Raw genomic sequence first — 15,028 nt, 5'->3', positions numbered from 1 at the left:
TCACTCAGCAAAATGGAGCTTCAAAGGTCAACCTACTAACTGGTCAGCAAAATTGTTCTTAACGAGTGTAGTTTATTATTTTAATGTTACTATTGGCGCATTACTGTTTAAGCAGCATTTTAGTGTTTTATCTGGTTGAAGTTTCAGTAAAATGGACCATGAGTTATTTCATCAAACCACTATTAGCTACTGAGGTCAGTATTCAAGTGGCTAAAAAAAAATATATATATCCTATAACCCATACATAGGCATATGTTATAAATGTCATTGTATGCATATATTATGACATTTTAATTTAAATGGATAGATTTGACTTATTTTCCTCAGGGTTGGGTTATTGTCAAAACATAAACATTCTAACCTATGTATACATTTCGGTGACCCTGCAGCAGGTTTCTACCCTGTAACTTTTATTCAAAGAGAGAGAGAAAAAAAAAAAGGTGGGGCTCCTGGCCAAATAAAGAATGTATGAATTTTGAATTGATATTCACGATAATGCTTTAATATCAAGTACAGTCAGTGGCTTCAAAATGATATAACCTGTCAGTTTAGTAGCCTGATTTTTTTTTTTTTTTTCCCCCACAGTTTGAACCACAATATTGCACAGAGGGAGCAGAACGTGTTTCCTAAATTGTTGAGGACACGCGGTTGGACCCCGGACAGCCGGCTGCGAGCTCCTCCAGCACCGTCACTGCCATTCCTCTTCCAGTCACTAGGGAGAGACTCTGAACTGGGGAAGCTGCTGTTATTGCGCTTAAAGGGTCCCACAGCAGGCTGGTTGGTCCAGAGTCTGCAACGCACCGCCATCCGCTCACCGGCCTCCGGGACGCGTCGCCGGGATGGAGAAAGACGCCTCTGATGCGGACCCATCCCGCCAGCGGAACGGGTTCGTGGGCGTGCTGTACGGGGAGTTCACCGACACGCTCAACGACAGGGTCCGGTACTCGGTGAGCTTGACGGAGAGCGCTCTGACCATCCAAAGGATCTCCTCGTCACCCGGGCGGACTAAGGTGGTTTTTAACTTGACCGACTGCATCGGCTGTCGGGCGTACAGAGGGCCGGACAGCGCGGACGTCGGCGCTTACTTTACAGCCTATTTCTACCCGTTCAAGAGGCGCTGGATGAGCGCCGGAGTGGCCCGGCAGAGAGTGGAGCAGTGTTTTCGGGTCGCGCTGGTCCAGGACCCGCTCGCCAACCTCCAGGAGGCTGAGAGGTGGGCTCATGCCATCAGAGATGCCTCAGTGCTGCAGGCGCCCCGGAGAGACGGTGAGTAGGTTGGGAGACACATGGGATAGTCTGAAAATAATTGAATTGAAGTAAGAGATTCGGGCCTATGTATCAAAAGAATAAGGTTGTCAAATATTATTATGACGTGAAAATGATACATCTTCAAAAAGGTCAGATACTGAGTGCAGTCTGAATACTCTGATGGTCATCCCAATGTTGCACTTTTCCAATTTATATGACAAAAGTCTTGCAAAGTGAGATTTTAAACGGTCAAATTAAATTAGATCAACTGATGTGCCCTCAAACCAATGCAGTTGATTCTCATCATTGAAAACCGGTTTGACACACACACATTCCATTTGCTCTCAGTAACCTGTTCTACGTGAAAGGTGATCTACTTGTCGGAAGCAGTTACCTGCTGCCTCTTTCATGCACAAAGCTCATTATTCAGGATCTGAAGCCTGCTGGGAAAAGACACACGCACGCACACACACACACACACACACACACACACACACACACACACACACACACTCCTGAAAATGATCATTTAAGTAGTTAGATTTCCATCTGATCCTCTGTCAGCACAGAGTCTAGCTGGTGATCAGGCATCATTATTTCTGCTCTTGAAATTCCCACTGAGAATTAATTGTTGATGGGTGAAAAGAAAAAAATCACATCAAAACAACGGCTGTTTTTCATCCTGCTTTGCAGCAGCCTCGTCTAATTAGGACTCATAATGTCTCGCTCTGTTTAGGATGCAGACTGTCCTCAAGTTCCTTTGTCTTCCAATCTCATTAGCTTCTCTGCGCTCCATCCTTGTATACAATAACAGAGTATGAATACAATATGAGAAGTGTTTAGGCAGCTAATTACCCTATCTTGTATGGGACAAAGCAGTCTGGATCTTAAAATGATGATTCTGTTTGTCATTAGGGAGTCCTCTGTGTCAGGTCAAGTAATATTCTCCTTTTCACACGGAAATATTTAACCTGTTTATAATATGGAGCAGGCGAGCACTCCTGAGCGCTTTCGAAGAGGAAGCGGATATTTGACTTTGATATGTGACTAATTTGGAATGTTCGTTGCAAAAGATGGAGGCAACGACAGCTTTAGCAGCACAGGGTGAGGAATGAGGGCGCCCTCCTGGAATCAGCCTCCAGGTGCAGACTGCAGACACACAAGAGAGTCCAGGCCACTGTGTGATGAGGAACAATCACCCTTCCTCTTATGGTCTCTGCAGCCAGCAGGAGTTTTGAGTCGGAGGCCTGTATGCCAGGCGGGCCGGCAGGCGGGCAGGCAGATGGTGACCTGAGAGGTAACTGGGCGGCCCCCTCATCACTGTCCTCTCGTAGGACTCATCAAAGAGCTGCAGCTTGGGAGGTTTTCAGTCACACATACTAATGAACTTCCCGTTTGTAGTCTCTTATTTTTGCCTCTTCACTTTTTTTGAACAGCGTCTCGGAGATGATGTGATCAAATCATTAATTTATAAGCTTTGGTTGAGCATTCCAGATCTAGGCTCGCCAATAATACAGCATTTAAGGGAATATATTATGTGCTTTAAATGAGTGAAGTTGTGTTAATAAATGCAGCAGAATCGCCGCTTTAGTGCCTCGTCATAGAGGGTGTATGGAAGTCAGTGTGGTTCACTAATCCCTCGTAGTGTATTTACCCCCTGAGTTAATTGCATGTCATCTCATCTGGGAGTGCAGATGGAAAGGTTGGATTAAAAGTCCAATTGCGGCACAAAGATTGGTATTTAGGCAGAGAGCTATCACGGTGACACACTTACACTGAAATATAAAGTGATTAAACACCAAATTTAGCACGTGATGGTATAGTTTACATCAGGGTTGTAGCTCTGTTCATTTAGTTCGTGTGTCGAAATCTGTCATACTGGTTGTCTCGCGGGGTTTTTAGTCTCACTGCTGCTTCATTGAAATGAATGAGCTGTAAATAATGAAGTGCATGCACTATGATACAGTCCTGCTGCTTAGAAGATCCACAGTGAGATCGCATGCAGAGGAATGAGATGACGGTTACTTGATTTGACTTTTCAAACAAGGGGCTGTCATTTGTTTTTGCCGCTGGCTGTATCTTTTTGTGCCGCTCAAACGGCGAAGGAAGGACGGTTTCAGATTTAACATTTACACAGTTTTACATTATGGATTTTTCATATTTTTGATTCTATTTGTGTCTCGATGGCATTTAGGATATTTTTTTTTTTTTTTTTTCCAAAGTCTGGGTCTGCAGGGTTTCCTTAAAATGTGCAAATGAGGCAGTGCAAGCGTGAGCGGACATATCGGGATTAACAGGTTGAGGTGTGAAAAATGGGAAGGGAAGGAGGGGAAGAGCTGTGGTATGTTCAGCTGCCACACCAGCTCTTTCTTTTCCCAGCAGCCTCGTGGTCAGGTGTGTCTGTCAGTGTGTGATTTCCCCCGGGGACGTGCCGCAGCCGTCGTGACTTCCTCGGTGAGGGAGACGACCTCTCACCCCGGCCAGCCTCTCGGTCCCTCCGGAGCTGTCGTCTCCTGCTCTGTGACACATGGCTCTGATGCCCTGTCAACCTCCTCCCCTCCTCCCCTCCTCCCCTGTCTGATGATGCCTCTCTGGGCAGTGGTGTGTATACTCTCTGGACCTCTCCTCCTCCTCTCCAGCAAACACTCACCCAACCTTGGAATGCAGCTGGTTTGCGGACGTGTCTTTGCGGTTTGAATATAGAGCTGCTCCTGAACTAGAACTCTTTCACTAAATAGACCGCATATTTGTGTGTCTGCTGTTGAATGGTTTCATGTTTTAACAAACCCGCCTGTGCTGCAGAAGCAAGTCCTACTGAACGCACGTTACACCTTTGTTTACATTTTTTCTGAATAGTGATACACTTGTGGCAATAAGATGGGAACTCTTCTCTGTCAGCGCAGCACTTGATGGCACTGACGCATTGTCATATCCAGTCTGCCTGTCGCCTTAAGTGTGTTTATCCACTTGAAACTGTGAAATACACACACTGCAGCTGAAAGTTTGCTTGCCAGTGTGACCAGCAGGATGCGCCTGCAGGTATCTGACTTCACATATCAGACAGATTTCACACATACACACTCACACGTTGCCTCCGTGCTCATGCTACACACACACAGGCTAGACACACACACACACACACACACACACACACACACACACACACACACACACACACACACACACACACACACACTTACAGTGCCAACAGAGGTCAGGAGGAAGAAGTTGTTTTCAGTGACAGGGCTTCAGTGATGGTACATTGAAAAATGATGCACATGGAAAATCATTTTAACTATGGCCTGTGTGTGCATTTGAATTTAGATTCAAAACATTCATAACCTGGATAAGAATATGGCAGTAAATCAAACATGCCACTGGTGTTGAAACATCATTATCTACGGATAAGAACTAACAGTGTTGTGCAAAATGAATAATCATTCACACAAACGATTTCCTTTATCTTATGACAACTTGCAACAAAATATGTAATTTTGGACATAATGTTTAGACATATTGGACAATTTACTGTCTACATTAAACTCTAAAAGATTACATTTTTGTTGAACCTCGTTCACAGTTGTTGTTTCAACTGTTGGGTTGTTGCATGGATCGATGACATGATGTAGTTTGTGGTGCTGCTTGATTTCAGTACATTATATTGAGAAATGTTTTAAAATATTTTTCCAGGATTGATTATAAAGCAGTTTTATTAGATTATATTTGTTTTGGCAACTCACCGTACGCAATCAGAATTTCAGTATTAGCCATAAAATATTGATAAAGTAGTTAGCGGATGAAATCCTGTAGAGACATTTATGGTCCCCAGAGGATGAAACATACATTTTGGTGATCCTCTGACTAGCAGCAACATGAAGATCTATTTTCAGTCAAATGTCTCAACAGATTTTGAATAAGTATTAAGTATTCCCAAGTGATTTCATTTCAGAGTAAAACTACACTGGCTTGAATTAGCTGTGTGATTGTCTGACTGAACTAATGCTTGTTTTTCACTGCAGTTCTCATCATTCTGGAGGGCTTCATCACATTGATGCAAAGAACATTTCTCCTACTCATCTGTTCATGTCATATATTGCAGTGTCAAAGATACCAAAAGCATTTTTTAAGTCTCAAGGATTTGAGCTTTAGATTTGACCTTTTCAAGTGTGTGTGTGGATTTGTTAAGAGGATGCTATTGAGCTCAGCACACTTGAGTGCAAAACCTTTTTGTAGTGTCAAAGACCAGTTTCCACTGTATTCTGGAAGTGTGGAGAGGACCTTTTGTGTCTGAAAGCCACATTGTGCTCGGGTGCAAGTAAACAACAATGGTAACCCTGTGTGGGTGAATGGAGGCAGAGGTTTGTCACATGCCTGTGTGTTTTTGCACTCTGGATTCACACCTCTCACTGAGATATTTTTATACCTCCGCTGTTCTCCATCATCACAGGCCAAATGAGGTAGAGGATGGCAGCGATAACAGCAGCACATCCCAGGTCACACAATTGGAAATTGAGGTTATGAACTGTCAGTAGGAAAAATACTGAACAAGGAATGAGTAGACAGAAGTTAGTGAGTCAGGACAAGGCTGCCTAAAGCATTTGATTTGTCAATTCTTAAAGATAAAATATCTTCAGAGCTGAAATTACTGAAAAAGACTTTCTTCTTTCTTAAAAATGTTGTTTGTCTGACACCAAAGTCCACATCGCCTGCAGCCAAATATTTATTCTGCAAAATGATACTGAAGTTTCTGCCCTCCAGACCGCAAAATGGAATGATTTGTCCTTTCTGATTCACTTGATATGGTCTCCAGTGAGTCTGTGTCTGCTTTTAAGGTCAAGGGCATCTGCTGCAAAATCCACATCCAGATGGGGAAGCTTATCGCCCAATTTCCCTTTCAAAACTGCAAATCCTTTAAGTCACAGCCCACAAGTGTTTTACAGTTAAGTGGCTAATTCAAAAGGACTTTATGGAGAAATAATTAATTGTTCATTTAGGCAAACGTCTTGTAATATATCGAATAATGTTTGTTACATTACATTACATTATCATTTAGCAGTCTATCAAGGGAGCAATTTGGGGGTTCAGTGTTGTGTTAAAGGAGACTTTAGATGCATTCAGTTTTAGCTGTGGTTGACTTCAACTGACTTAATGGTCAATGAGAACTGCAGGGGAGGAGTATAAAAAGGCTGCCGTTAAATCAGACACATTGTACTTCATGTGGCGTACACAGTAATGGCTACCATATCACCAGGAAATCTAAAGACTCACAACAACAAACTCCTTAAATAAACTGTTTTTGTAGGTTTATAGTTTAAATTAAACACTATAGTGTGTATGGGGTCCATGCTGCCAGAAGGAGAACATCAAATTAAATTGCACCACCGTCGTTGGGACAGATAACAGAAGATAACCGATCTGAAGTTCTTAGAATAAAAACAAAACACACGTCAAGCATGTCAGTGAAGCCATAAACCAATCAGGTCAATGCTCTGTCGTCACAGAAGTGGTCCCCAGTTGATGCAACTGATGGAGAGTATCTGCAGCGCCTGACTCAGAAAACTGCAGCCGCTTTAATCCCGCGAGGTTTTAATGTCATGTGACATCGTGACGTTTTGCAGCACCAGCTAAAGTCACAAAACATTTCTAACCATCATGCATTCTTGTAAGTCTAGCATCCACCATGTTAAGTCAGCGCCACATAAAGTCAAACGCACCCCTTTGACATGCAGACAGCCCAGCGCAGTCGGGTCCATATGTATTTAGACAGTGGCACTATTCCTGTAGTTTTGCCTCCGTACACCACCACAATGGATTTGAAATGACGCATTCAAGATGTTATTGAAGTGTAGACTTTCAGCTTTAATTCAACTGGTGTAACAAAAGTATTGCATAAACTGTTTAGCCATTTATTTCACACAGTACCTCCATTTCCACAGGTTTACAGGTGATTGGGCAATTAACTGATAACTGTTTCCTGGCCAGGTGTGACCGGTTCCCTCGTTTATTCATGACAAATTAAGGAGTGTAGGTGTCTGGAGATAATTCAAAGAGTTGCATTTGCTTGCTGTTAATGGAAACTCTCAATTTGCTTTCCAAAGAGGTGCCCATGCAAGAGCCCATTACTAGGCTAAAAAAAAATAATACCAAATTATCAGAGCAATAGCAGAAACTGTAGGAGTCACCAAATCAACAATTTACTACATTGCTAAAGGCACTGGAGAATTAGTGTCACAGCAAGGGAAGGACACAAAGACACAACTGGGAAGTAGAATAAAACAAAGACTATAGATTACTCATTCCAACACAAAGCAGTCCATTCATTGTCTGGGCGGGTAAAAACAACAAAAACAAAAAGTCGATGCTGGTGATCAAAGCTCCTGAACTTCTGACCAAAGACAAAACTCCAAGCAACCAACAATTATCTGAAGATTGGGGAAACAAAATTATCCTAATGACAAAACTTCTGCAGCAACCATCAGTGAATGTACATACTGAATGTGTGATTAGCAAGTGACTGCAGCTAGGGCTGATTGGGGAACTGATGCTGCATTCAAATGGGGTCATGTGTGCTGACATTTACAGAAATGTCAGAGTTCATGTTTCATTGGATGTCAAGATAATATATTGTAATTTTAGTCATGTGGAGTTTGTCTTAATAACTTTAGATATTAGCCTACGTCTGACATGACTTTCCGTGTTGTAACCACGAGCTCACGAGTTTCATTTGAATGCAGCATGTATACACTTAAGAGCAGGAAATGAGTTGGACACAGGTGCGTACAAACAGGAAGAAGCAGCCAATCACACCGGCAGGAAACACACGAAATAAAGAAGTCGAGTCATCTGAGACGAGAGGATAAATGAGGAACCAAAACAAAACAGGAAATGGAATTACTGATGAGGTGGAAAAACAGAAACATGACCTAATGATCTTAACACAAATAAAATGAAATGTTCTTAAATGGCCAAATCAATCACCTGACCGCAACTTTACTGAGCATGTTTTACACGTACTGAAGACAAAAGTGAAGCCAGAAAGACCCTCAAAGAAACTAGAAGGTGACTGTAGTGAAAGCTTGGCCGTCCATATGAAGGGAGGAAACTCAGCGTTTGGTGAAGTCCATGGGTTCCAGACTTCAGGCAATCATTGACTACAAAGGATTTGCATCCAAGTATATAATCCTTATATATGTTTGTAATTGTAAGTTTGCCTGTGAAAATGGAGGCACTATGAAAAAAAAAATGGTTGTAAATCCTTAAACAGTTAATGCAGTATTTTTGTTAAAGCCCTTCAATTGAAGCTGAAAGTCTACATTTCAATTACATCTTTATTGTTTGTCTTCAATTCAAGTTTGGGGGTGTACAGAGGCAAAATGACAAAACCTGTGGCATGCTCCAAATATAGATTTTTTTTTTTTTTAAAGCTACACATGATAATATCAATTATTTCTCAAATACCCATTTGGTATGTGTCAGAAAATATAACTGTTTCCCAAATGATAATTTTTGTGTCTCAATTTTTTACTTTGACATTAGCTAACTCGTATAACTTGGTTGCTCCCTTGTAATTTTGTCAATAATTATTGAAATTATAATCCACATGAAGACAGCTGAAAACAGGGTAAGCATCTACCCTGCAACACTGCCCTTGAGCAGGATGCTGACTCCCTACAAACCACAGGGATGATGAATCTTTGTCATTCCATTAATCTGTCTTCCCTTGAAAGACACAAGCAACAGGAGGATTTCCTCATGGGAACGATACCATGTCACAAATTACTATTAATAATTGGTAAGATCCCGAATGAGAAGCATCTGTACGCCCTCTCTCTTTGAAGAAAGTAGCATGTCACATTAATATTAAGTGTTGTCAGCCTGAATGACTTGACTATTTCATGCTTCTTTTTTTGTTTTGTGTTTCTTCCACTGTGCATTTCTGTGCCACACAGATCTCGAGGAAGGAGGCTGTCCTCATACATTCTTTAAGATGCTCCTTTTGTCTTCTTGTCTTCATCCGTGTCCTTGCCTTCGCTCACGTCCTCCTCTCTTGTCTGTCTCAGGTGTGGTGTACACGGAGGTGCGTCGGCCTTGCAGGATCATGATACTGGTGAACCCCCACAGCGGGCGTGGTCAGGCTCTCCAGCTCTTCACCGGCCACATACAGGGCATGCTGACGGAGGCCTCTGTTCCCTTCACCCTCGTCATCACGGGTCAGTAGAGTCCGTTCGCTCACAAATGTGTTTTTTTTTATCGTGCATTTAGCTCACACTCCTCCTCAAGGAGGTCACTGTCATATGAAATAGGGGATTAAGCATTTGACCCCATCGTGGGATGATCAGTCGAACAACTGGGTCATCTTGCCAATTACACACACACACACATGCAAGCACGCATACTTAGGCACACACACCCTTCAGTTGGCGTAACTCCACTCTGAACCGACTTTCAATCTCTGCAGGAATTGTGCATTGTTTGTTGTGAATTCAGAGGCCATATGTTCACCGCAAACATGAGCATGTGTGCATGCACACATCTGCAGGGATTCAAGCACACGTACACTGATGCTGCATTAGATTGTCATTCGTATCATCCCATCTGCTCCACATTGTTTTTGTGACCTTAGACAGCGTTGCGTCGGTTGCTGTCATCAAAGGCTCTGAACTCCAAGCGACCTCTTTCTGACGACTGACGAGCTGCTGGGGAAACAGGGAGAGGCTTTAATATGAGATGATCAGAAAAATACATCATGCACACATCTACACACTCCAATTATTGAATTTCCCCAACTCTCTCCGCTCCTACCCCAACCCAACCATGTTTGATCGAGTCAACAATGTGACAGGTACGACTTAGCTGTCGCTTCCAGCATCGGCGTGGCAGCACGCCGCTGAATCTCTCCTACAGCTCCGTGAAAACGATCACGACAGCAACGGCAGAAAAACAGGAGAGAAACCGGTGTTTGTTTGAGAAAGACTGCTGATGTGCATGCAGGCTATTCGTGTAGACTCCTAGGACTTAAAATAAAGGACAGCAGCTGGATGGTGATGAAAAAAAAACACAGTAATTATACTGGCGTCGACACGGCCCAAAGAGGGACAGAAGAGGGGGAAGAATATGGGTCACTAATGGGCCTTTGGTGGTCAGATACAGTAGCGAGTCAGAGACTATGAGTCCATTTACGCAGCACACAGCTCCTTGATGACTGTATCACATTGCCTTTGCCTGAGGAAGGACGAGTACCGATGGAGACGCCTCTTGTGTCAGCGTTGTACCTTTTACATACTGTATGAAGCATCCAGTGTACCAAGTTTAATCTTCACCCGGGCTAACCTCGGCTGAAGGCAGCAGAGGGTGACGCGAAGGGGGAAGTGCTGCATTTACAGGGAAACAACTGGAATTTATACAAGATTTTATGTATGTATTTTTGGAGTTGGAATCACCACCTTATGATATTATCGTGATACTCAATATTGGCGATGGCAGTCGTAATTCTGTGCGCACTGTGGGTAGCCTACTTCAAAAAATGTTTTAGTATCCATTCTTGAAAATCAAATTGTAACAAAAGCAGACCTTGTTTTATTTTTTTCCCCCGCAAACACTCATTAAGGTTATGATGCAAAAGGACGAATCAGATTTTCAATTGGGTGTTGCATCAGTAACGTTTGTGCAAAGGAATATGAGCCAGCTTCTCTTGCTCTCTCACAGGCTTGTTTAATAGACACATCTGCTATCTGCTGCAGAGTAAGGTAACCTTGATTGGCCCGGTGCATATATTTTTCTTGTGCTCCTCCCCTCCCATTTCCCAGCATGCCCTCTTCCTTTGTAACTTTTAAGAATAAAGTTAAATGATCAAAAATGATAAATGTTTGTGATTGGTATAAATTATATTTATCTTTCAAAACAGATGCAGTTATGGAACATTTTAAGGGAGACCAATTCAGATAGCCCACATAAAATAAGCAGTGATTAAAAAACATAAATGTACAAGGTGGGAAGGTGAAATATATACCTGTCACACTATATGATAATGTCCATATATAATGCAAATATGCACTGCAGGATTTAATCTTTACATAGACTGCCGAAGCTGCAATTACACTTTGAAAGTTAAACAGCATAAAGTATTAACAGAGTAATTTCATTAAACAAAAGAATATCTACCCAGCTGGGGGGCAAATTGTTTACATGCACTGAAATTAAATCCTGCTGACAACACTACTTAAGTGATGATATTACTTGCAATTTGAACATTTAGCTAAATATTGAGTATTGCAATAACATATCTTGTGATATATTATTTTTTTTCTACTGCTAATTATTCCCTGAAAGATAAACTTTGTCAACAGCTGTTTAATTTAATAAAATCAAGTTTCAAGTCTGTTCATCTCATTTCAGTCATTTCTATTGCAGCAAAAGGGGGAAATATTGATAGTGGGTGTCTTTGTATCCCCGAGTGAAATTGTCAGCTGTTAACAGTGCAGCTCATCCACAGTCACTATGACAACTTTATTGTAAAACCATGCACTGCCCCTGTATCCAGGTTTAGGTTGATGCCGGTGTTTGTGTTTGGCAGTAACCCCTGAATAAGGAAGTAGCGGGCAAGTAAAGCACCGGCAGGCTCAAAGTGCTGAGTCAGCTGTGCAGTGCAGTTACTCCCCCTGCCTCAGTCTGTCAACACAGCAATGCATCAGTGCCTCCAGCCTCCCCGGCACACAAGCAAATAAACAGCAGCAACATGCTGGAGAACCACCAGGAGAGAGTTGGGGGACAGGTAGAGGTTGAGCAAAGTGAAGGCAAAGGAGAGGCTTGTTTTTACTTCACGTCTGCCATTGATCAATACTTCAGGAAAAAGTATTTCCTTTATGACCGCAGCGTATCGGCATTTGTTAATTGCATGTCTGCCATCCTTCCTCTCCCTCTTTAAAGCTGTCTGTTTTACACACCACACGCACGCACACGCGCGTGCGTGTCCACGCTGGCAGGACTGTAGACTTTAATGCTGACGGGATGAGCCTGCAGAGACCCTCTGCACAGGGACCCACTCAAGGATGCTGCCAATAAAACTAGGCTGAACAAATAGCACGCTCCTCCGCCAGCGCATTAACCAACACACGCATATACTGAGCACTGAATACACACATGCAGATATTTGTCAGCCACAGATGTTTGCAGGCCGGCTTAGCTGCCTCCGAGCTGTTGAGTAGCCACTGGATGGACTAATGTGATATGTCTGGCCTGATAAGGGGAAATTGAATCTCTTTTCTGCCTAATCTCCCTGATCCTGCCCCAGAGGCTGGTGATGAAGGGAGCGTGTCTCTTTCTCTGCCCTTGTTTTTTTTTCATGTTGCCCGTTTGCCCTACACTTTGCCACATTTTCTGCCTCGTCCTTCAGTTTTCTGTCCCGTCTCGTGTGTCCTTCAGAGCACCAGAACCATGCACGGGAGCTGGTGAGGAAGGCCGACCTGTCACAGTGGGACGCACTGGCTATCATGTCTGGAGACGGGCTGCTGGCTGAGGTGCTTTGACACAACTGGTTACTCAATCACAGATAGAAATCATATCAACCTCTCCACACTCATGTTCCTATTCTCAGCACTTCTTAGAACAGGCCTGTAAAGGTATTATTTAATAGCCTTATTTTTGTTCTATAAATGCTTCGATTCACATGAAATGATTACAAACATTATGAATAAAAGTACCCAGGCTATCGTGTGGTTGCTCTTCACTGTGCTGTACTTCTGAATGTATAATTCTTCAGCCGTGGTACCTTCAGGTTCCCTTGCAGTACCGTACTTGACACAAAACAGCTGTAGCCGGCAAAAAGAAACACTTTTTATTCGAACTTTAGGTCACACACAGACACTACTTTTTAAACAGGACCATAGTCTGACTTTTGTTTTTGTGTTCGCTCTTGTTAACGCAGGTGATTAATGGTCTGATGGAGCGAGAGGACTGGCAGGAGGCCATCCAGACCCCTCTGGGTATTCTACCAGGTGGCTCCGGCAATGCCCTGGCTGCGTCCGTCCACCGCTACTCACAGTGAGTCGGTCCATTAATGAGTCATTTAAATGCATGGTTTAACAGCGCGAACGACGAACCTTCCTTCGCCCTAAAAAAAGACAATTCATCTCCGTTTTGTGTAATTGTACCGAAGGCTGACTGGGCACATCATCGCTCAGGAGGGAGGAGAGACTGGAAATGCTTCGCTGTTCAGCAGGAGGTCATTTCAGGTTGCTGAAACTCTCAAAGGAATGATGTAATGGGTTTAGAAACTCGTACATTATGAGTGATTATAGTTGTAAGTGCGGCTGTGGAACAACACGTCCGGGGTATCTTCTCCATCTGCTGGCTGGTTGTTGGCACAACATCAAAGAAGTAAAATGGAACGTGCACTGGTGAACCAAAACGTTACAAGCAACCTATTCTAAAAAGCTGTTAGGCCTTCATGTACCAATAAAACAGCTCCAACCCGCTGGGCCATGGACTCTACAAGACCGGCAGGTCTGCAGGTATGGCACCAAAACATGAGCACTTTAGCAGTAGAACCTTCAAGTTGACATCAAACTTGTTTCCGGACATCCACCGACATCTTCTTGGTTTTAGCCCTTCTTAGATAAATGTCATGACGTACTCACCACCGCTGACTGGGAGCTCCCCCACAGTTCTGCTGTTTCTGTGATGCTCAGACTCATCCAACCATAAGGAGTTGGTCAAAGTCTCTCAGGTCTCGCCTCCTGAGTACATCACATTGACTGTTAGTATATTGCGGACGTTGACTTGTGCTGTTGTAAGAGGATCATCAATATTATTCACTTCATGTTTGAATGATCAAAATGTTTTGGTTCATCAGTGTATGTGGCACACCGGTGCTGTGTTCCAGATGGTGGACTTGTGTCCTAACACTCACTTGTCTAAGTGCATCAGTGCATTCACACTGTCAAGTACAGAAACATGCAGTGCACTTCAAGTACCAGGATGTTGCGCTGAAAACGGTCCAAAAAAGAAGTGTGAAACACTGGACACTTTCCACCCTAAACGGTCGCCATCTTGGCTACGCAGAGGAAGGGGCGTGGCCACTGATTTATAGGATTTTATTGGATTTATAAAATAAGGCGTCTAAGGAAGCCGCAGCTGTTTCTGAACACTGCACCAAAGTGTGTCTTTTTCACGACTGACTGCGGGACGGAAGAATCTGTGTGTTTATTGAGTGTGTTTAACAAAGGGCACAAAGACAGGGCAGCACGGTGGTGCAGCGGTTTGCATTGTCGCCGCACACCGAATAGGTTTCCGGCTTCAAATCCGGGCCTGGCCCTTTCTTGTGGAGTTTGCGTGTTCTCCCTGTTCTCCCGAGGGTTCTCTCCAGCTGCTGCGGCTTCCTCCCACCATCCAAAAAAACATGCATCTCAGGTTAATTGGTGATTCTACAAATTGCCCTCAGGTGTGAATGAGAGCGAGAATGGGCTTTCTATCCGTCTGTCTCTATGTGTTGACCCTGTGATAGACTGGCGACCTATCCAGGGTTATACCCTGCCTTTGCCCAAAGTGAGCTAGGCTCCAGTGACCCTGTTCAGGATAAAGCGGGTATAGATAATGGATGGATCATGGGTCAGTGTGCGATTTGAAACAACACTACCCTGTCAAAATTCCTGCACTACTCAAGTAAGAGTCCGAGCATAGAAGAGCACTATTTGTTAGTGTACTGAGGGACGTCTGTCATTTGCACAGCACAGGATTGTTAAATGTATTCTTCTACAACCGGCAGGTGTGACCAGGGCAATAT

General features: G+C 43.4%; 1 protein-coding gene across 1 annotated transcript in view; it reads left to right on the top strand.

Moving 5' to 3' along the window:
* Positions 1 to 509: 509 nt before the first annotated feature.
* LOC138198351 (sphingosine kinase 1) overlaps positions 510 to 15,028 on the top strand; it is a 16,365-nt gene continuing 1,846 nt past the window's right edge. Inside the window, exons 1-4 of the mRNA XM_069149726.1 lie at positions 510 to 1,266; positions 9,309 to 9,458; positions 12,670 to 12,764; positions 13,172 to 13,287. Of these exons, the coding sequence (XP_069005827.1) occupies positions 840 to 1,266; positions 9,309 to 9,458; positions 12,670 to 12,764; positions 13,172 to 13,287 (788 nt within the window). The 5' untranslated portion in view covers positions 510 to 839. The remainder of the gene's footprint in view (positions 1,267 to 9,308; positions 9,459 to 12,669; positions 12,765 to 13,171; positions 13,288 to 15,028) is intronic.

The sequence above is a fragment of the Embiotoca jacksoni genome, unplaced genomic scaffold, assembly GCF_022577435.1.
Source record: "Embiotoca jacksoni isolate LCO1_2020_lvr unplaced genomic scaffold, fEmbJac1.0.p SCAF_15, whole genome shotgun sequence".
Taxonomy (NCBI): domain Eukaryota; kingdom Metazoa; phylum Chordata; class Actinopteri; family Embiotocidae; genus Embiotoca; species Embiotoca jacksoni.
The sequence above is the reverse complement of the archived record's forward strand: the minus strand, read 5'-3'. Positions and strand labels throughout refer to the sequence as shown.